Here is a 23,515-nt window from a genome sequence, read left to right on the forward strand (position 1 = left end):
CAATGAATCGCTTAGAACATGGAAATATATTGCTTCCTTACCGGTGAAGCAATTTCTTTTCTTGTTATCCTCTATCGCGTCCAAGACGTTGCTGATATTGCCGATGCTGCATTTGGAGAATTTACTGTTGTTAGGCCGATCACCGCTCGTGGCAGAAGCAAACATGATATAATTACCATGCAAACCGCCTGGCCTACATTCGGGTGGAAAATCGTGCTGCGAGACAAAACGAGAAGAAGATAAAAGTGGAAACGTAGGTACAATCTTATTTCTGGCTGCACCAATTATCAAGTAAATTGTTAATCAGCCGGATGGAAACTTTAGGATATATCATAAATTCCTACCGGCGATCCGAAGTTATGACCTATTTCGTGAGCCAATGTCAGTTGGGAAACTTTCGGCGGAACTCTGCTGTTGTAATTCACGAAAGTGATGATACCGGTGTTGAGAGATCTCTTCGTGGATTGATACATCCCTCCTACGGTCTCCGTATACGTTTTATACTTCTCGCAAATACCACCGGAAGCGCCGGACGCCGAAGCGACCCAAGCGAGACCGAGTGTACCGCCAGTAAAATCCCTATCGATAATTGTAAAAAAAAAGAAGAAAAAAAAAAAAAGAGAGAGAGAGGAAAAAGTTTGGAGAAAGTTACGATAATCGAACGTACTCTCGAAATCAATAGATTTACCTACCTGTAGGTGAACACATAAGCGAGACAAAAATCCTCGTGATTGCCCAACGAATGTAAATTCAGAAAATTGCTGACATCGATGTTTTCCATGCAAAATGGATTTGGCTCGCCATAAGTCTGCTGTTGCGTGCACGCGGTATCGTCGTCGATCTAGCGTAGAAGCAAAACGTTTAAATAGTAACAAACGAGGATATCGTGTGTTTCTGCGCGATTACGAGAACATTTTGAATAATAAAAATGTCTAGATATTCTTTATTTACCTTTATCCTTTGTACCTCGAACTTGATGTTTCTATGCTCGATTCTACCGTCGAATCTGGTGTCTCTGTAAATGTAGTTCACGGCTGTGACGTGATGCGCGATCAAAGAGAGTATTTCTTCTCTCGTTTTTTCCGCGTCGTGATGCAGCTGGAAAAGCCGATGTTACTTTTAATTTTCTTCGTTCGTCGAGCAAGAAGAACGCGAACGTGAGAACAAACGAAGAAAGACGACGATTGTTCAAACCTGTTCGGATATATGCCGCCAAATAAGAGGATCCGTTTGAATGAACAACGAGCAGGTGTTTTTATTGTCTTCCTTCGGTCTGGTAGCTCTGCGTGTTCTTCGATGACTCGGTTCGTTCGCTTCTCTGGTATATTTGTGTCCAGGAGTTTCCTGATCGCCGTTCCAAGGCTCGACTTTCGGCTTCGTATTTTTTTTCGACGTAATCGGAGTGGGTAAGTCGAGGTCACCGGAATTTTGAATTTTGTCCATCCACTCGATTATCTGTTCGTTAATGCCACAACCGCTGGAGTCGCCTGGAAAAATGAATTCAAGATTTTATACAGGAGAAATAGACAAGAGAGAAAGAAATCTCTACGACTGTCGCAATTAATGTTCGCAATTCGTGAAAACTTCCTTTGACATCGTTCTTATCGAACGACGGAAAATCCTTCCGCGATAAAGTCGTCTTTGCGAAGCTCGTTTTTTCTTTCTTTCTTTCTTTCTTCCCCCCCCCCCCTTTTTTTCAATAATCTCCAAAGGACCTTTAGCCCTCTCGGGCTCTCTCCCTCTTTCTCTCTCGTTCTTTTCTCCTCTTAAATCCGTTCCAACGAGATAGATACGTGTACGTCTTCGTTTCTCCAAGCACGACATTACACGACGGAATAAACTACGTTTTACGTTTATACGTTTATTTTACGTTCCGCCGTCTTTCCCTCGCACGGTTTAAACGAGATTCGTGAAAAAATTTTTCTCTCGTCTCCGCGCTGCTCGCTTACCCGGAGCTATTTAAATAATTACTTTCCTCTTTGATAGCAACGACGAAGCTATTAAAACCGACTACCTCTTATAGCGCTTTCTATGACCACCCTTTTCTTCTCCGCCTTTCTCATATTTTATTTGTAATAAACTCGTAAAGGGACCAACATTGTTCTTGCATATTCGAGCGTAGAATTTTGATAAATTTTGTAAGCCTGCTTGAGATATCGAAAGGCGAAAGAGAGAAAGAGGTAAAAAAAAGCGAAGTAGAAAAAGAAGAAAAAGAGAGAAGGGGAAAAGAAGAAGAAGAAGAAGAAGAAGAAGAAGGGTGAGTCGAGATTTAGTCGAGGAGCTTTGCGAGTACTTGCTTGCATAAATCAGACAAGAAAGTAAAACGGGAAGCGGCTTCAAAAAGCTTACTTTCCTTTACCTGCTCGACAACGTCGGCTTCGCTGAGTAGTAAGAGACGCTCTTGATGAAAACATTTACCTTTGGTAGGTAACCACAGCGCGATTGATGTTTAAGGAAACTCCGTAATCACCCCTAATTTATCCCTTTCCTCGATTTATGCACAAACGTGTGCACACGCTCTCTCAACTTTTTCCTTACAAGTTTCCTTCTTCTTTCTGTCACCAATGGAATCAATAATACCACTGTCTGCTACTGTCATATAGGATAATCGTCCTGACTACCTTTACTGCCGAATTAACTCAGAACGACGAGCTTTAATGACTCGACGTTTCAGCAGGACGATATTGGCTATCTTTATCGTTATTACTCGTTGGCGGTGGCGTTAATGCGAATGGACGTTTCGTAGAAATGTTATAGTTCCTCTTTAGAGAATTGGAGAAGGAGAAAGAGAGATACATAAGAAGAAAGTATTGCCCGTATAAAATTCTATAGAGTCTACGGACGAGACTAAAGTAGACTTTAGCATCGTCATCGAAAATTCGCGAACGTTTAAACAAGATCTCGCGGAAAGTGCGAGTTCTCGCTGTGTGTCACACATATTTTCATAACGGCATACATATCCTGTATGCAAACACCTGTTCGTTCGTTCGCCGCCACGAGAGAAAGAGAGAGGGAAGGAGAGAACCATGATAAATATTACACGCGATATGCTACCCGTTTATTTAAGCGTTGGCTATTTGCACGACCAGTCCAAATACACGTGCGAGATACAAGGTGATGTAGATGTAGATAGACGAAAGGAGATCCAAGAGAAGGTTGTAGAAGCTGTCTCGATTAAAATTTGCGAGAGCTTCCTCTTCTGCATACGTCTGTCCACCGATTTCGAAATCTATGCTCGCGACATACCTTTCTCAACCCTCGATAACGCGTGTATGTCTACGTACGTACATACGTATTAAGTATTTTCTTTTATGGAAGACATCAAAGCCGACATCAAAGCGAGTGAAGCGCACGAACACATATTGCTGGGGTCTTTCTCGAAAGCCATTTTGGCTATTTCAGAGCACACGTACTCGAAACTCTGTATCGATGCGCTTCTCTCTCTTTTCCTTTCTCTTTCTCTTTCGCTCTCTCTCTCTCTCTCTCTTTCTCTCTCTATTCTATCGCGGTATTCCACGTAGCAGCTATCGAAGAAACTCACAACGATAACGCAAATAGCGCGTGGCGTTCGAACAACCGAGGACTTTTCTATAGATATACTTTTATGCGAACGGCATGATTCGCTTTGCAACGATAGTCCGAGCCAGCTAGTAGGACGTTCCCAGTCCGTGTGTATGCATCTTTTAACGGATCCGGTCAAATCGCGTGGGCACTCATGTACGTATCGTACGAGTTTAATTTTTTGCGATATCGAAACAGCGATGATTTTTTATCGTTACTGTCATAATTTGTTTCTCGACTTATTACTCGGTTACTTTTATTTTCTTCCTCCATCGTCGAGTCTTTAAGGGTAGTTCACACCATCGAGAAGAAAAACTCTTTCTCTCTTCGAGCAAGAAAAAAGATACAAGCTAGCTAGCGCGCGCGTGCGCATGCGAGTGGACATCCTCGACGCGACAAAGGGGTGCTTGACCAAGTGTGTAAACGGCATGACCCTTTCCTCTCCCCCCTCTCTCTCTCCATCTTTTTCTTTCCTCCGTTTTCCCTCTTGCTTCTGAGGAGATCGTTAACAGCAATCGACCGATCCACCCGCACGTCCATGCTCGAGTTTTAAAGTTTAAAACCAAACGCTCGGAATATTACAAGTAGCCACGAACCATTACCCACGAACGTTACTTCTATTTTCGCATCTCGGCTTTTAGGAAAATCTAAATGCGTGGGTTGAAACATATAGATGATACATATCGGAGAGCGGCTTACCTTGTCGAACTTGAGAGTATGGATCACCGACGTCATTTTCGTGATAGATCACGGAGTGCAGAGTATCGTTTATCTCGTGTGGCGGAAAGTAATAGTGTGCTCTTTCCACGTACCACGCACCAGCTCGTGGTGACACTATCTTCCCGTGAAAGACACCATCGGTGATGCTTCCGAATACGTGACTACCTGGTTCTCCTGAAAGCAAATGCATATCGCGATTAAAATCGTACACCTTCTGTTTTACTACGAGATTATTAACAATGAAATCCTATCTCCTCTACATCTTTCTATGCGGATCGACGGGCGAGGCAAACAATGACACGCGTGGCGATGCAAATGCAACGACGCTAAGCATAATGAGAATTCGCGTGGTCACCGGAACGAAGATATTAACCGTAACTACGGGACGCATCAAGAACAATAGACGTGACGTCCCCGCACGAGAAACCCAATGCCAAAGCGTGTTAATTTTAGATAAACTCGCGGGAACGTATTTTCAAGCGAAATAAGGAGCGACCGAGAGGAAGCGGAGACGAGGGTACGAGAAAGAGAGAGAGAAAAAAGAAAGGGAAAGAATTCTCTATTAGTCATACTGGAGTCGGGGAAGGGCGAAAAGGGAAAAGAAAAAGGGAAAAGACAAAAAAAAAACAGAAGGGAAGAAAGAGATCACTGCTCGAAAAGAGCTACTAAATATAAGAAGGAAAAATAAAGGAAGAAACGGAAGGTACAAAAACAAAGAAAACTAAAAAATGGTCAAAGCCGCGGGCAGAAAAATGTTGTTACGTGTACTCTTTTTCTCTTCTTTTTCTTTTTCTTTTTTGTTTCTTTTCGTGTCTCCATGGTCAACGCGTACCTAGAAGGTATACGAGGTAAACTACGATTATAATATATTTTATTATTTTACCGATATCATCAAAGAAATAAATAAAAATGGGTCACCGGGAAATTCGTATACTCGTATATTCGTCTAAGAATAAAAAAGTTCTCTCATTATTCTCCTTTCTTTTCTTTCTCTCGTTACACGGAGACGTTTGAAACGTTGCAAAACGTTGGTGAAACCATTTCCAGAATTCCTTTTGATCCTCGAGTTAAAACGCGAGCCAGAGAAAAAGCTCTCTCTTTTCCCGGAGCTTTTCGTCGCGTTGTTATCCAACGAACGCATCGAATTCTAGCCTGGGTCAGCTCGCTGCAACATCAACGGCAACGAGGGAAAGAATCGACGGAGTTTGAGAGATAAATCGTTCCAGCACCTCCAGCAAGTTGATCTATAATTTCAAATGTCTCCCTTCGCTGGTACTAACCGTCCTCTCGTCCCTCTTCCACGTGCCACCGGGACTCGACTAACGTAAATTATTAGAGTAGGAATAAAGGTTTCACTCGGCTATCTATCGTGACACGCACTTTTGCGTGCCACACCTGGTCGGTATCGCGGAGAACGTACATAGTCGTACTTTAAATAGGAATGCTCGTGACAGCATGGTAAAATGTTTTTCTTTTTTTACCGAAGAAGAGAACATAATTTTCAACTCTCCAATAACTCTCTCTCTCTCTCTCTCTCTCTTTCTCTCTTTGCTTCTTCTTCGTTTCTTTGTAAAAAAAGAAGAAACGCGAAAAATAGATAAAGTCCAGCTAGTTGTCTCACGGTAGTAAGAGGATTACGACTGCAAAGATAGAGAAGACGCGAGAGGAAGAAGATGTTAATGTAAATGTATAACGGAGGAAATAGAAAAGAAATGAAATAAATTGTTATACCGTAGTTCACCTCTATCATTTTCCCATAGTCTCGAGAAATATCAAACGTTCTATCTGGAATACTTCGGTACCGTACCCGTGCAATTCTATGTTTAGAAATGCAAGTCGATATCGGGGGTATAGAGTTATGGTATATCATATCGACACCCACGCTCTTTTTCTCGCTTTCTCATTTTCTCTTTCTTTCGGAACGTTTCGCTACCGTCAATTTTTATTTTCAAAGTTCACGCGCTATCGAATTTCATTCCAGTAGAGATAATGCTTAGCGGGGCAATCATTTGACGAGAAAATCGAATCGAGGAGCTATCTATGCAGACGATTGACCAGAGTTTCGACTTACCGATGAGATGACCCTCGTAAATATGCGAGGTATCAAGTCCCTCTTCGTGTCCGGTAGGACCCTCTATAACTAGATTATTGCTAAACGTGTTCAAGTCTCGTTTCAGTCGAATGTGAAAGTCTCTGCCGTGCGAGCGAAACTTTAAAGTCACGGAATTGTCGCGGGTGACCGACCTCTTGGCCCTCAGGTGACCTCTGTGGACTTCCTCCGTTGGATAGGAAAGTGGCTCGTAGTGGCGAATGTATTCGTTTAATCGGCGAGCTGAAACACACGATAATCGTTTCTTAATTAAACGACAGGATGCGTCGGATCTTATTTTAATAAGGTAATATCATTTTTGGATAACAACAAAACCAGATCAAAATCTGACTCGAGAAAGATTTCTTCATTAATCTTGATGACATAAAAGAAAAAAAAGAAATGATCTTAGTTAATGTTTGATATCGTTTGTAATTTAAAAACTCGCTCTATGAATTTATATTAGGTAAGTTTTTCTTTGCGAATTCCGAGTATTCGTGCGTGACAAAAGCGGCCCATCCTCCAACAGACTCTCTCTCTTTTTCAGTTTCCTTTCTGTCCGGTAGCCATCGTGCTTGAATTATATAGGAATGCATAGCTCGTCCTGCCTGGCTACATTGTTCAGCGAGGCGTCGGAAAAGTATTGTGATTTTAATTCAGGAACATCAGCACGGTCGAACAAAGGTCTTCGAATATTTTCAGGAAAATTTCCTAGCAACGTGTTAGCGAAGAAGAAACGACGTCGAAAGAAAAAAGAGAAATGGAAGCATAGAAAATTCTTCCTTTGGCTTCTTCGAACGAGTTCGAACGAAGTCGATCGCTCTTTTTTCGCGTACGCTCGATCGATCTCAAGGATCGTTTTTCCTCGTGTCTTCCTGGCCGTTAAATAAATCGTAGGTAAAAGGACGTCGAGATAAAATACATGGCCGATAGTAAAATTGTCGTTTTAAATCGGACGAGTGAAAGTTAAAAGAAGTACGCGGGAAAGCAATTAATCGAGTCTGAATTCGAAGAGAAAGCTAGTTTCTGGTTCAATATTTGTATCGATTTTTACTTCAGCTGCGTTATACCGAGTACCTAATCTTCGAATACATAACACGATCGACGAAGATTCGCTTTGCTAATATAGGAGGGAAAAGAAAGATACGTAAGGGAAGTCTTTGCAAATTGTGCGCTGGAAATTTTCAAAGAAAGCTCTTCAAAACGACGAGGGAGAGAGAGAGAGAGAGAGAGAGATAGAGATAGAATAAAGCATGTTTTTGCGAAGGAACTAGAGAGGTAACAAAAATGCGATTGGTAGAACGATATCGTTTGTTCGCGATATCTGGGCTAGAATATACAATTCAAATAAATTCCACAGGCAATATACTTTTATTCGCTCGGTAGGTCGACACTTCTAACATCGTTTGCATCCAGCTTGAAAAGCTCGGGCCTTTTTTTCCTTGCAACATAGAAAAGCAAACGAGCAGCTCTTCGTTCTACAACTATTGTGTTTCTGTAATATGCATTAAGAGGTATAACTATGAAAAGCGATTATTATATTCGTGAGTTGGAATACGAAACGAAGTCTTTCAACGAATAACACTAACCACTATGCAAATGTTCGATGGAAGGAAAACTGTTTCGACGATCGTCGCGTAGAATAATCGTTTCTAACGATAATACCAAAAGATGATATATGCGGGAACGATGAAAATGTAAAATGAAATATAAACTCGTAACGACAAGAAAAAGAACCAACCAAGGAAAGAACTAAGAGAGGAAAAATTGAAAGGAATCGAGCGAGGCAACGAGCAGAAAGATCGACGAAACAAAAGAGAGCCCTGTGTTATTTTCCACGTCGCTGAAAGGGACGACGATAGGTGATAAAGTTGGACGAACGTGGTGGACGTTATACACGACGTTTCGTAGCGGAGAGACGAGGATGAAAAGACCCTTGCGAATGGTTCGTGCGCAGGGAATACAGCGAGCTTATCGGAGTAATATCGGGCTAGGCGAATGCGTTCGAACACGTCCGTTCGGTTGAAGGTGGCACGTTACGAAGCGACGATTCGAATTGACACGTGAGAAGCTGTCGGCGCAAAGAGAGAAGCGTACCTGCAAATAGGACGCGCAGGTATGCAGCTGCGATACACCCTCGTCTCTCCATTGAACATCGACAGTGGATCGATATGCATTCGATACGCTTTTCCATCTTCCTCTCTTTCTCTCGTCTCTCGCTCGACTTGTCCAAAGATGAAAAAGAAAAAGACAAAGAATCGCGAGGACGGACGGACGGACGGACGAACGAACGAGCGAAGCAGCGAACGATAAAAAGAGATAGAGAGAGAGAGAGAGAGAGAGAGAGAAGAGGTCTCTATTCGATCCTCCTGGCGCATAATCCAATCTTCACGACTAACTCGATGAAACGTTTCCTGCTCCTGCTTAGCGCTCTAACGCTTAACGCGATATAGAGATCGAAAAAGACGAAGGCTGAACCATCGCGTGGCGGTGTGATAAAAGCGCAGAAAGAAATAGGCCAAGCAGAGACGAATGTAGGTGGATTCTAAAAAGTTGGAAAGTCGGAACTGCGATGATATAACGTTACTTCCTTTATTACCCTTCTTTGAGAGTTCCTTACCGGAAATGGAAGAAGCGACGTGTACGTATACGTGTATCTTGAGAAGGAGGAATACCCGGCTGCTAATAAATATAGCTATGCTCCGACCGTTTTACCGGTTATTACATAGAAATAAAAGTAAGCGAAGATACAATTTAAATTAAATCAAAAATACAAAATATCTCGAGAGCGAGATTTTATTTTCGGTCATGCTCGGAGTACCTTGGACCGAGTACAAGTTTCTTGAAAAGTCGAGAAGAATTAGCGTCAAAGTTACTTCCTTTATTATCCTTTCCGTGCGAGTCGCTTTTGTGAGGAACGCAAAGGTAGTAACACACCAGCGTGGCAAAGTTACCTTCGGTAGGAGAGAAGTCGAGGAAATTGGATAGAACAGTAAGAAAACTCCCGTTTCCACCTCTTTCTGTTCTGTCTTTTCTTTCGCGTATTCGACTCTGCTTTTCGTTGTATTACGCAGTTCTGCAAGTTGCTGGTCTTTCCTTTTTCTCCCTCCTTTTTTGTTTTCGTTTCTTCAAGAAAAAGTCGTGACGTTCGAAGCGAGATAAAAAGAATGCGACGAATTAAATAATCTAAAAAGGTACGATATTCCGTAATAGATTAATTATGGATTCGGAAAGTCTCGGCTTTTGTCGGGCCTTCCATGGAAACGAAACGTAATTGTCGCGAAGGGAAGGAGAACGATTTTCGTTATTAACGTAAACGAACCGACACGCGTATCGTCGTACGCTACCAGCGTGGGCCGTAAACGGGCCAAGGCGTTTTCGTTCTTCCTTTGCGCTGGTCTTCGACGGTATCGTGTAAAAGCGAGAAAATCGGTGCTTCTCGAGTCGGTCGGATCACCTAGATCCGCTGTTTCAGCCAATTTAGAAAGGATCTCATTTCCGGTCTCTCTCTCTCTCTCTCTCTCTCTCTCTCTCTATCTCTTTTCTACAATATTTTGACACGAGTAAAGCTCGACCACAGTCTGGAAAGCCTCAAAGCAAAATTGTTTCTATCGGATGCTAGGAGAAAGCCCTGTGAAAGCTCGAGCTTTCTTTTCGTTCGATCGTATCGTCTCTCTATTTCGTTCTCTTTAGCATTACGCTAGCTGTTTACAGAAAATCAAGTAATTATACGCTCAAAAGGCAAAATAACGCTGGGAAAGCAAAGCTATTAGCAGGTGAATTTCATGGACGGCAAAACGCGGAAACTGGAAATTCAATTTGCCATAGGACTTCACGCGTATTCGCGGAAAGCTCGAACGCTTTCTGAGAGTGAGTAATTACGTAAAGAGTCGGCGATTAAATTAAACGTGTCGTTGAAAAGAGTTCGATAACGATTCCGAGAGAAAGGAGAAGTACGATCGATCGTGCGATTTGCCGCGGAGAGGAGGTACCTCGAAGCCGGTCAAGTTCGAACGATCGAACGAAACGAAAAGGAAACGTCGAGGATGATGCGGTTTCGTTGTACCGTATCGATCTATCGACTTCCATTTGGTGTCTCCCTACCGTAGCGAAGAGGAAGCTGTTTCCGGTAGTCGGCAGTATCCACAGGAAACATCGTGGTCGCGTGGAGCGTAACTCGTCACAGACCGGTAGATCCCTCGTTGCATGCTTTATGAGCACGTACGACGAACATGTGCCGTCAGAGCTTTGATAAAATATGACAGATTATAAAAAACGTGGGACGCTCGATGGGAGAGATAGTAATCCTCGTTTTATGTTGGGAACCATTGCCGTTCATCTTCTCGCTTCGTTCATTTACCTATTCGACGATGCAGCTTGAATAAATGAAAAGAATAAAAGCTCGCCAAGGTAAAGCAAACTTTCAAATGCTTCGAAGACAGCGAATGGCCCGGCATTTTCGCGCCTTCGAGGCAACATCGACGTTTAAAAGTAAGAGCACGCACAGTCCCTAGCATGGAAAGCGCTCGGATAATAGCTCGGCGTACAACTTGGAGAGTTAAATAGGACCTAAGACGGCCGAGCTTGGTAAATTTCTTGAAAGCCTGTCCATCAAGCATCCACATTGAGAGTCTAATCAACTTCTCCGCATCCCTCTTCGCCAAGTTTGAAATTGGCATCACGCTGCAATGAAATTTTAAACGGCTACGGAGTGCGAGTCGAGCTAATATCGCTACTTTCTCTCCCCGATTTTTTATTCACTTCGTACGTAACTCGACAAAGGGACTTTAAGAAGTCGTCCACTGGTTATCGATTGGACGTAGAGTAATTGCTGACCCGAACGCTTAGACGCGACAAACGGTTGCCATTTAATCGAGAGTTACGGACGAGCACGGAATGGTCGCTGGAAATTTTCGAACGAAGCAAATCGTAAAAGTCTTTCGAAGCGTTATACTCTCCTACAGTCTCCCGGAAGACGTATTTTCGACGCCCGCCTGGTGGCGTCTAAAAATGTTGGCTAGAGCTCGCTGCAACGGTGAGCTCTCATTAATTCCCATCAACGCTCTCGCGGATAAGATTTCGCTTCGTAAAGGGTAGCGGCCGTTATTTCTCACTTGTTTTCTCTCCACTATCTCTCCATTCTTCCTTTCCCTCTTTTTTCTTTGGGCTTTTCTTCGCGCTGACTAACCTCGATGTTTACGAAGTTTCCTCGAGGGATCGAGGATTTACAGACGCCACCTTTAGGATGGTTACAATCCCTGGGGATGATTTCGTTCGGTGCGCACGTTCGATCGTCACCGCGAGAAAGCCCTGCTAGCCGGAATCTTTTTCATTCCATCAATTTTTTCATCCGAACAATACGATCCAAAGATTTATCCGATAGAGTTGACTAAACGCTTCAAACGCGTTATCTTTTATTATATAAACAAGAAAAGTCGAGATCATAGAATCGAAGTCGAGTCTGGGTCGTTAGTACTCCCGTCACGAAAGTTCCACTCCACGTCCGCGATAATATCGCTAATATCGCTTACGAAGCGAGATTCGGCACGTCGAGGAGATAAGGATCGAAAGAGATTTCGACTTTCTCACTCTCGGTAGCGGCTTCGAATTCGAGCGCTGGAACAGTACCGAACAGCCACCGAAAACCAACGTCCTATCCGTGACCGTAATAGCATAACGAAAATCTCATCTTCCAAAGTTGCTCTCCAGAGGGGCAAACGCGAACCGATGAATTCGATTAAAAGTTAATGTCGAAGAAGAGATAGAAAGGGAGAAAGACGAATAGAAATCTGTTTTACGTCCATTCCATGATATTGCTCTCTTTTTGACAGACTATTTTTTTTATAAATTTTTTCACGCGACGAAGATGACTGGAACGATATAAGAGACAGCGATTGACCTAATTTCATGCGGCCAGCCTGCCAATCCAGCTCCATTATCTAATTCAACTATTTAGGCACTCCTATGCACTACTATTTAGAGCACTCCTCTCGCCCCTTCGACGTCGCATTAAGTCTTGCAATACGACGTTTACCAATAGGTAACTCGGTTCGTGCCAGCAAAGAAACTCGAGAAGCGAAGATTAATTCCTCTTCCACCTTCTCCTCCCGCGCTATGCACGACTACTTCTTCTCGTCCTCGTCCTCCTACTCCTCCTCTTTCTTCTCCTCCAGGATATCCGAGGAAACTCGAATAAAAGTTATACGATCTACGTGCCGTCTCGAAAGCTCGCGTCCCGCTTTCGTGTTCGCGCGATAACTTGGAAAAAGCTCATTTTTCAAACCGGCAAAGCGTTCTTCTCACCGCCAGGATCGATTAAAAATTCACGATTCGACGATAACTTCGAACCTTTCGATACTTTCTTTTTTCTTATCGCTCTATTCGGAGGGAAGAAAATTCGAGCAAAAGACAATAACGAGCTGAGAAACGCGGCTCGAATCGTTTATGAAAGGAATAATAAAACGAATTGAGTTTTCGTTGCACAAACGCGTTGCCATGCGCGTTTTCGCCAAGCCAAAGTTTCCAACGAAACGAAACAAAACAAAACGAAACAAAACGATACGAAACAAACCGAAACGGAACGGAACGGAACGTCGGCAGGTCATTTATCATTCGCTCGAACGTCCTAACGACCCACGGCTACTATCCATTGCTCGACTGGTAGCTTCAAGTATTCCTGCTTAGGATAACCAACGATGTGCCGAGACAAAAGGGATATAGAAGCGACGAGCATGTATCCATTGTCGTCCCTCGTCTCGACGTTCGTCTTTACGTTCATACCCTCGGGTTGCGTTCTATTTTTATAAAAGTATTCTCATCGTAGCGCAGTTCCGTCAAGAATTCCCGATCCGTCTAGTAAATAATGTTCTTTCAAGCCCGTTTATAAGGAATAAATTTCATTGAAAATGATAAAAGTTGCAAAGAGGATGGTACGATTGGATAGTAGCTGCAAACCATATTAAATGAAAACGTAAATCGCACGAAACGCTAATGCTCGCACCATCGAACGAAAAAAGAGAGCTGCGTACCGACGTAGGAAATACGAGAAACGTCGAATGTTTTGCCAGAAAATGCAAACTGCTCCGCTTTAATAATATATAAGCCCGTGCTTGTTTATGGAAGAGCGCGCGTAAACTCGTCGTCGTGGAAGAGGCTGTCGATTCGAGTTACCCCGATATAAACGTCGCCTTTGACATTTCCTGAAAAACGAGTGCAACAAGTTCGAGCGGTGGAAAAAAAAAGAAGAAAGAAGAAAAGCAAAAAAAAAAACGGGGAAAGAAAAATGGCAAGTAATAAAAACGTAGGCGGTATTATTTTCACAGTGAATTCTCTGAAAGAAAAGCGTGCCGCTATCTCCGGCTATTTTACATATCTAAACGTATCGCGAGAACGATAGAACGACGGAGCTTCGTTAATCATAATTACGAGGAATAGCTGTTATAAAATGAATACGATCATCTGGTTCGCATGCGTGTGGCAGCACACGAGAGCCGACCTTGCGCGTTAGGACCGGCTTGCGTGTCGGATTTATCGTCGTCAAATGCAACACGCGAACGTCGAATACACCGACTGGATGATGTCCAGGCGTGCGTCTCCGAGTCTCTGTGCGAAGAGGAAAGGCGAGGAGAGGAGAGGTGAGGTGAGGAGAGAAGAACAACGTGACTATCGTGCTACACCAACCATCGTGTAATTACCCACGGAACTCCGGTTCTAATGGGATCTCTGTGAAAGCAGAACGCACGTAAGAGATGCGAATCGAAATTGCATCGAGCATTAATTTAATTCGTTTGGTATTTCGGAGGAACGATCGCGAAGCGTTTACCAACGCTCTTTCCTATTGTTTTTCTCTTACGAATTTCAATTATATAAGACACATTCCAACGTTCTTCGCTATTGTTTTAATATCAAAGACGAAGAAATTTCGTTCTCCTCCTTTTCCATTTACTTTCGTAAAAACCATTTCGACGAGCAACTAGATCGCAAACAATAGAATTCTCATGTACAGAGGACAATTTGAGAAAATCTTAACGTCGTTGAGCGGATTTGCATCCTTCGGCTTACAACCGTTCGGAGCGTTTAATCCTTTAATCGCTGAGCCGGAAGGTACTAGCATTACCAAAAAGCATTTCGGACCCTTCCAAGCTTGCCTTACGAAAAGGTCGTCTTGCATTTGAAGATTCTTCCGGGCGAGAATCGACGAGATTACGCTTATTTCAATTTATTTTTCGTTTAGCCATGATTTTGCGTATACGTGACTACGTGCATGCTCCGGAAGGACGCATGCAACGATATTTCAATTGCCACCGTAATCTCTCGTAACAGTTGGAGGATATACAACTAAGAATTTGATGCTGCGAGTAAATGTAATTACTCCGTCGAAGCCAAGAATTTCTGTGTGGCGTATCAACTGCGAGAAGCTCCTCCTCGCCATCGTGGATTCCATTGTCTTCGGAGTGAAGTTTACCGTCTCTCTCACTCTCTCTCTTTCTCTCTCTCTTTCTCTCTTTGTCCGTGATTCAGTTGGCTGTCTCACGCAATAACTAAATCCTTCGACGGAAGGCTTGTTAACGTTACCAACGAGAGCAGCGTTGCACTGGTTCGATTGTTCGACGTAAATACGGCAAAAGCTAACGGCATTGAATTCTTAATAAAAGTAGGATCGCTGAGACTCTTCATTGTACGACATTCTAAGAAATAATTGTGGCCGATCGTTATTTTCTTTTTATTTAAAAGTTTCTTAATTGCGGATTATACTTGTTTTATTACACCTTAATTGAACTTAATTAAGCGTTGCGATGGTTCCGATACGCTTGACACTTTAATGTTAATAATAATATACCATTAATGAAACGTTATGTAAGCGAAATAGTCATATTTTATAATGCTGCTTGTAAAACTAAGGAAAGTACGCAGTACGAGTGCAGCACTGGGGAAAGGATGCTTCCAAGCTTGATAAATTAGCAGTTAATTAAACGCAAAGGGGGATCCCCAGGTTCACGAAGGGGCGAGAGATAGAAAAGATTACGCTTTGTGCCTGTCGTCGTCAGTGAAAATTACAGGACCGCGCCATTCGTTTCAGAAATTCCTTAACCTCTAGACGACGTTTCTCTCTTTTTTTCTGTCTGTTTCTTTCTTCTTCTTTTCCCTGTGTGCAATCATTTGTTCTTCTAATACAATTAAGTATGCTCGCAAAAGAAACATCGTCGATTATTCCTTTTTTCTCCTTTGTTTTTTTTTCTTCTTTCTCTCATACGCGTAACAATATGTGCGAGTTATTTTCATGATCTCAAAAAAAAAAAAAAAAAAAAAAGAAAAAAAAACATGCAAATCCTTATGGTATTTGAGTATAGCGTGTACCATGAATAAACAATAAACTCCTCTTGGAAAGAGTTTCTTTTATCGGATGTTCAGATCTTTCAAGATTTCATGGCATTCCACTGGGGAATAAATAATTTGTCGGAAAAGTGTCAGGGTGCGGAAGAAACGCTCGACTCTATACGTGATCGAAACCTTCTCGTTTCTCTTATTTCCTCTTCTTTTCCAGCACCCTCGCTGGTTCGTACTGCGATAAAAGCCTTGATACTCGTGTCAATTAATTTAATTAAGACCGGCTCGCGTACAAAAGTTTCTCTATTGTGACAGAAAATTTTCCTCGAGCTCGCTTACTTTTCTCTCTCTCCCTCCTCCCCCCCCCTCTCTCTCTCTCATTTTCTCCTTCTTCCCACACTTGTTCACCCTTCACGGTACTTGCAATTTTCCTTTACCGCACCGTATGCCAGTTTGAGTTTATAAATGCAGCTGGAAAGGCCCAACATACCTTGTGGAAAAAATCCTTAAAACTTTCCGGACTACGCGTATATGCTACCTACCCCGTATGCTATTAATTCTATACGCCCTTCTACCTATGTGCATAATGGAAAAAATAAAGAAAAAAAGAAAAGAAAAAGAGAAACAAGGAGAGAAAAAGGAGAAAAGAAAAAGAAATATGGGAAAAGAAAAACGGCAAACACAATGCAATTTCCTCGAAACTAAAGGCACCCTATGCTGGAAATGAGTATTACATTTCTTTATGGAACGAAGAAATCATTTTACTCTTGCGATAACGGCCTAAATTCCCTGAAAGCTTTTCTTTGAGCTATGCGAACACGCGTGACGATTTCAAATATATCTATGTATGTATCGTAGGTATATATTAAAAGAAGCGATGAAAAGTAGAAATAAAATGCAATACATTTTTCATGCAAGCGACGTTTCGGAAGAACGAGTTTGTATACGTTTATAGCCATTTCGGGGAATAAACGTACGACTCTATATTTTCGTGCTGGTACACACGATAGGAAGGCACGTCGAGCTTTATGACGGTTCTCGAAAATACAACGGGATGGCGACGTCGAATGATAAAAAGACGAAAGGGAGGTGGTAACATTTCATTCGTTGATACGAACACAGCTACGTAAACTCCGTAAAAGAAGAGAGGGGAGAGAAAACGAACGAGTAAACAACAAATTCTCAATTTCCTCCTTTCGTTTTTCCGCTCTACTTCGTCATCGGTACGTACGGAAGATGCTATTCTTCCGTTTCTTCCCGAATTCTAAAAGTAAACAAAAATAGTATAAAATTCCGCGAGAAAAGATTCAATTCAGAAAGCTTATTGACAAAGAAAATAGATGGAACGATGTTCGCTGCGATCGTTTCTTAAAATTACTAAATACGATGGTAATATCAGAAAAAAGAAGAATATTATATTCTTCGATTATCATATCGAAGAGTACTATTATTAAAAAGAGGATATTTTCCCCTTTAAAATAAGATTTGTTTCATGTCTCTACGACTTGCCGTTCGGAAGATATGTCACTTTGAAATTTGCGATTCATAAATCCAAAAATCACGTGGTCTACTACGCTTGCGTACGATCCGTAGTAAACGAACAAAAGTGTTTACGCTTGTCAGCTGATCGCGTAGTAAATTCAAGAATTTATGTAGGTCGGTGGGTCAATGACCTGATTAAAAGGAATTATGTAGGTCAGCTGATCAACAGCTATTTAGTTATATATAAATATCTCCGAAACTAAAAGTCGTAGAGATTTGAAACAAAAACCATTTTAAAGGGCAGACTTTCGGCCATCTTTTTGTTACATAATTGTTTATAATTTGTTATAAACAATTTGTTATAATTTGTTATAAATAATTTTAAAAAATTAAAATCTCATAAGTTTTTATATTTATATACATGTATACATTTAACAATTTATTGTAAACGATATGTTATAAACAATTTGTTATAAACAATTCGTTATAAACAATTTGTTGTAAATAATTTTCAAAAATTAAATTCACATAATTCTTTTTATATTTATATAGATGTATACATTCAACAATTTGTTATAAACAATTTGTTATAAACAATTTTGATGCAAAAAAAGTTTTCGTTTCTTTTTTGAATGAAAATACGTTTAAAAAAATCGAAGATGATAAAAAATGTGTATATTTGTTAATGAACAATTTCGAACACACACACACACACACATACATTAACTTCGTATTTTCCACGTATCATCGATGTTCATAGACGAAACGTAAAGTGACTATATTCGAGCCGTCGAGTGACGATACTTCAAAGCAAAATCATGTTAACAATTTGTCTCGTTATGGATAAAGGGGTCAATATCTAAGCATAGAGAGAAGGCTCGATAGAAAGGGAGGAGAGAAATAAAGAGAAAGAGGAAGACAGAGAGAAAGAGAGAAGGCTCTATTTCTTCGTCGGAGATGGAATTCGCACACGAGCTAGGGGTTGGACACTTCAGTAAAGATGGCTCGAGTTACTGAAGTCAAAGAAACTGCTCCCGTACTCTTCTCTCTTACTCTCTCGCTCTCTTCTGGCGGCTCGTAAAGACGAGCAAGCTCCTTTAGTCGATAGCTATGAACTCTACGGAATTTCCGACAAGGCGTCCAACTACAAAAAGAACGAGGTGTATATTAAGGCGGAGTAATGGAGCGTGATTCGACATAAAACCTCGTGGTACCTATAAACGATCTTTCTTCTCTCGAGACTATACTTTCCTTCTTTTCGATATTATTTCCACATTTTTTCTTTTTATAATAATTCCTACTGAAACTACTGCAAATAATTTCGAATTTGTGGCTAGCACTTTTTATAGAAGATCATTTGAAATTTTCAAATTAAGAATGAAATTAAGGTCGTACCTACATCGTCGAGTACGATAAAGATTAAGAAGGATCTAATGAGACAACTTACTCCAGAATCAAACTCTTTAAGCCTTCTATTTCAGAGTCAGTCTTTCTACTCTTAAGTCCCGTAGCAGGATGAAGAAGAAGATAAAAAAGAAGAAAAGAAAGATAAAAGAAAAGTTGATAGCTCCATAGACTTTGGCATTGGCTAGAATTCCAAGTTTTAAGACGTCGAAAGTCGAATTCTCTTCGCCTTTTAAGTCAGTCATGTCGCCCCGAGGATCTAGCAATGGATGATGCATCGAAGGAGAAGACAGCGAAAGCTCAGTTGGCTTAACGAGTACGAATCACCGTTGTCGGTAATCGAGTTAAGCTCCTGGAATGGGCGATACGAAAATTCCTAGTACGCGATTTATTCTCGAGAGTACCTCCTCCCTATCCCTCTCCCTTTCTCTCCTTTTCTTTTCTTTTTCGTCCTTTTTCATGCTTCAACTCGACACGGCAGTATAATTCTCGCCTAATTTGACTTTCATCGCGTTCGCAAAGGCAAGAAGAGGAATGAAGAGGAATGAAGAGGAATTTCTTCGAAAAACCTGCTCGGGCATATCTAGCACGTATTTAGGAACACGAAAGATCGGAGATAGATAGAGAGAGAGAGAGAGAGAGAGAGAGAGAGAGAGAGAGAGAGAGAGAGAGAGAGAGGGAGGGAGAGAGAGAGAGAGAGAGAGAGAAGAGGAGAGGAGAGGAGAGAAAGTAACATTTGCGAGTTATTCATAAAGAACCATTATTGCATTACATTCGAAAAATCAAATCCATTGACGTTTTTTGCCTTACGATTCTTAAATCCTTTTAGTCTGCTCGTGTCTGACCTATCGTTGACCTAGATCACTGAAATTTTACAGCCCTCTCGAATCTAACATGAAATCTCGTCTTCAAAAACGAAAGGGAAAAAAAGACAAGAAGGATAGAAGTTCACGTCTTCTTTCCCCCATCGAATTTAATCACTCTAAAGTAATTAAAGGTCGAGCTAGATAAATTCTACTTGAGCACGATTGCGAATTATCGAGTAACGAACGTAGGTGATCATTAGGAAGCGGTATTTTTCGAAGGTTTGATAAATATTGTAAATAGGACTGATAAATCGGTATCGATCGTAAAAGAAAACACAAACACAGACAGAGTCAGCGCACAACTCGGCAAACAAAACTCGAGACCGAAATCGAAGGAGCGAAGCTCGAAGCGCTCGCACGGCATGACTAATTGATAGAGCTTGGAAACGCTAGCGATAGAATCGGTGTTTAAATTAGCGATGACGTCGGTAATGGCGGAGCAGGCTAACTGGTTTAGTTTATCCGACGGAGTGGTCGAACGATACGAATGGTTCGATGGAGAGCATAAACGTCCTATTGGAATCGTCGAGCCAATCGGAGAGGATCCGTCTCCTTGCTTCTTCGGCTCTAACCTCGAATTTCCGTCGAACTAATAATTCAATCAAGGATCTAATAATTAACACTCGTGACGCATCGATGTGAAATCGATTGTTCGTGCATTCATGGAAAAGACGAAGGAAGAAGGATTATTTTTACTTTATTTTCGTTCGTACGATATTATATTTATCGATGCAGCGTTCGCAATGTCTCATGAAAAATTTAATATCGTCGTGCAGTATAAACATGTTCGTTGTGAACGAAAGAGAAAAAGGAAATAAAGAAGGGGGAGAGAGAGAGAGGAGGGAGGGAGGGAGGGAGGGAGGGATGGATGGATGGAGAAAGAGAGAAAGGGTTCCTTGCCCGGAATAAAATCGGTGCAAAGCGCGAGACGCTAGCATTCGTGGGTATTCGCGCGTACATTTACGTAAAAGCGTGCTCGCCAAACCGCGTACACGAATGTCGCTCGAATGAGGTAGGACGAAAAAGAGAGAATTAAAGAGAGAATTATGATAAAACTAAAGAGGAGGATTTTCATTTTTATTAGCGGCTTGCTTAAGAAAATCTAATTTTCGTTCGTTTGTCATCGTGATATTTATTACGTACACACGTAAACACGCATGCACACGACGTAACGTTGTGTTATAACGTTATTCGTATAGAATTCCGTTCTACATAAACGTCCGATTAAAATTCGTATCGGCGTCTCATAGAAATTAATGCGAGCTTTCCATTTCCAGCCGATTTCTTTACGTTATTTCGTTCGTTTACCGAACGATTCCGTTGAAAAAAGTGAGCGTTAAAATGCGTTTGAAATTTTATATTATCGCGATTTCGACGGGACAGATGAAAATGCGATGCTTTTTCAGACAGCTCGAATGCATTGAAATTCTCATATAGGTTATTTTTAGGGGACAGAAAAGTCGATAAAGGCGGGGAATAGTGGAAAGAAGAAAAACGTCGACGTTGATCGCGCGAAAACGTGTGAAAATTGTCGCGTAATCCAGTAGTTTCTCCAAAGTGTGGCCAACACAAAATTAATCTAATCCGGAGTAACTCGGCCTATTCTAGAGTCGATTGAGCAGTCACTGCCGATTGCAAAAGTCTGGTCAACACGAGGGAAAACATTGGAGCTTGGAGTGTTCGGTAAACGTTGCCAATGTGATCGTCGTGCTACGAGTCACGCGTTTAAAGCTTTTCTGGCCAATGAGACCGAACGTTTCCGACGAAAATACGTCGAATTGCTATCGGTGTCCGTGTAGCAACTGTACTAAGCGGATAACGCGGAGTGGTTTAACGTCGACTATCGCGACTGTACTTTACTACTTTACTACGATAGATATCAATTTCGCTTTGCCCTACGATATTCGTTTCCTACGGCCGATAGCGATTGCACTCGTGATCCGATCGTGAATGCATTTAAGCGAGAACAATTAATTTACCTTCTAATATATCGTCGCGGTATAACCGTAGTTAAGAAGCCAAGATTAATGACGTCTAGATTTTAAGTGACGCTTAATATATTAACCAAACATAAATCGCGTTCTAATAGGATTTTGACCACAAATTACGAGCAAATTTATGTAAATATAAAATGGCAGAGGGGGAGGAGGGGTACGGGAAATAGAACTATGCGCCTATAACAATTACGTGAATTTCCAATATCGCACGTACCACGATAATGCTACGAGTTTCATCATTCTCCCAATACCGAACTCTGGTTAGATATTATTCCTGCGTTCAGAATTTTAAAACTCTCTACGAATTTCAAAAGGAATTCCTTCGGAAACATTTCCTCGGTGTCGCGATAAAAAAATATCAGCCGATATTCTTCCTTCTTAAAAGTTCAACTCGTCGTTCGGATGTGCAAAGATAGCTACGTGAAAAGAATCAAGCGCGACCAGGAGAAAACCGGCTGGCTCTCGCGTGCTCCATTTAATTTAACAGCCTTATCGATGGCATTCATAGTTATCCGCGCTCGTCCTACGCCCGGTGAGAGCGATATAGAAGGATGGAAGCGAGGAGGTGGAGCGACCCTGCGTACTTTGCACCACCGTCGGCCATTGTAATTTCACGTATACACCATCCTGCCGAGTGCACACGCACGTGTAAACGCGTGCGTGCACGCTCACGCGAGCGATAATCCTCCTCCTCCTCTCTCTCTCTCTCTCTCTCTCGCCCACCCTTTCGTGCACGATCTCTCTCGGCCCTCAAGAGGATCGATAGCGGACGAGAGTACCGCCACGCTGTTTCGTTAATGCCGATGAGACGTCGAAACGTTTAAAGGATCCCCTACGCGTATCAGCCAATCCTAAAAGCCTTCCTCCATTTCCTCTTCCTCCGTGTCTCCTTCTTATTCGAGCAAGGACAACGAGAAGCTCGAAAAGTATCTCGACGATTTTCTCGATCGAGATCTACGCAGATCGATGAACTAAAACGAATGAATCATAATGAATCATAAGAGTACAGCCATTCTTTCTATCTCTCGCTTTGAACGACGTAAGGTCGTTGAGAGAGGAAGAGAACTCGTGGGATTAAAATTTAGAAATTCAAATGAGAATGAGATAGGGATGGCAAAAGAGTGACGTTAGCGCCGGCGTCTTCGCACGGTGTCCCGGAATCCTCATGCATGGAAAAGCAGAGAGAGAGAGAGAGAGAGAGAACATTGGAGGGTCGGTCCACGAGCTTCCTCGCATTGTTCAACGAGCTTAGAAATCGTGCTCGACTCTAGAATGAATCGGTAGGCGTGGCTCAACCGCGTGTCCCAAAGAAATACTCCGGGCATTCCGTGCCATCCCCTTTCACCCTCCCCGCCCCATCTCTCGACCTCGTTCCTCACGAGAGAACGACGAGAAAAGAAAATGCAAGAAGTTGACGGTAGATGCGTTCATTAAATTCGAAGAATGTGTTCTCTTTTCATCGAATTCTTCGACCGAACAAGTTCGTCCTTTGGAAAATTGTTGATTTTTAGAAACGCTACCTATTTTAAAAGCATAGGAAAAGTTTTAGAAGCAAACGAGACCTTTTTCATCTTTATAAAAGGATTTCACGATCGTCCTAACGTTTCCATTTTGACGAATAAAAAGGATACTAAATCCCTTCTTCCTTCTTCTTTGCAGAACATACAGAAAAAAATTCCGTTTAATTTCAACGAAGAGGACACGAGGTAGATAGGTAGAGAAGTTAAAAGCATCCCTCTTCTCTGTAAACGCGCTAGCGGGATTTTCATCCTACTGCGGAATGTCGGCGTAATCGAACGTTGACGAGGGGTGAAGTTAATGGCGAGAACGACCGGTGGGACTCGTAAAGAAATTTATCGCGGCTTGGAAAGTGCGTCGTGTGCTCTACGGGCTATCACGCGATATTCAGCTTAATGAAAAGAGAGTAGATAACAAAAAAAGAAAAAAACAAAAAAGGGAAAAAGGAAAAAAAAGTTAAGTGACGCGACGCGTGCAAATCGATTTTTTTTTTTTGGATCGACTTTATCCCTTCTCGTTGACACAGGTAGACACGAGTCTGTGCGTTTGAA

At 41.9% G+C, this 23,515-nt stretch overlaps 1 protein-coding gene across 1 annotated transcript in view; it reads right to left on the reverse strand.

Moving 5' to 3' along the window:
- The window catches only part of LOC122633897 (disintegrin and metalloproteinase domain-containing protein 10), a 63,832-nt gene that overhangs the window by 7,226 nt on the left and 33,091 nt on the right, over positions 1-23,515 (reverse strand). Inside the window, exons 2-8 of the mRNA XM_043822352.1 lie at positions 6,353-6,613; positions 4,261-4,455; positions 1,195-1,487; positions 952-1,098; positions 693-841; positions 345-579; positions 42-216 (exon numbers count right to left, since the gene is read on the reverse strand). Of these exons, the coding sequence (XP_043678287.1) occupies positions 42-216; positions 345-579; positions 693-841; positions 952-1,098; positions 1,195-1,487; positions 4,261-4,455; positions 6,353-6,613 (1,455 nt within the window). The remainder of the gene's footprint in view (positions 1-41; positions 217-344; positions 580-692; positions 842-951; positions 1,099-1,194; positions 1,488-4,260; positions 4,456-6,352; positions 6,614-23,515) is intronic.

The sequence above is a fragment of the Vespula pensylvanica genome, chromosome 13 (assembly GCF_014466175.1).
Source record: "Vespula pensylvanica isolate Volc-1 chromosome 13, ASM1446617v1, whole genome shotgun sequence".
NCBI lineage: Eukaryota > Metazoa > Arthropoda > Insecta > Hymenoptera > Vespidae > Vespula > Vespula pensylvanica.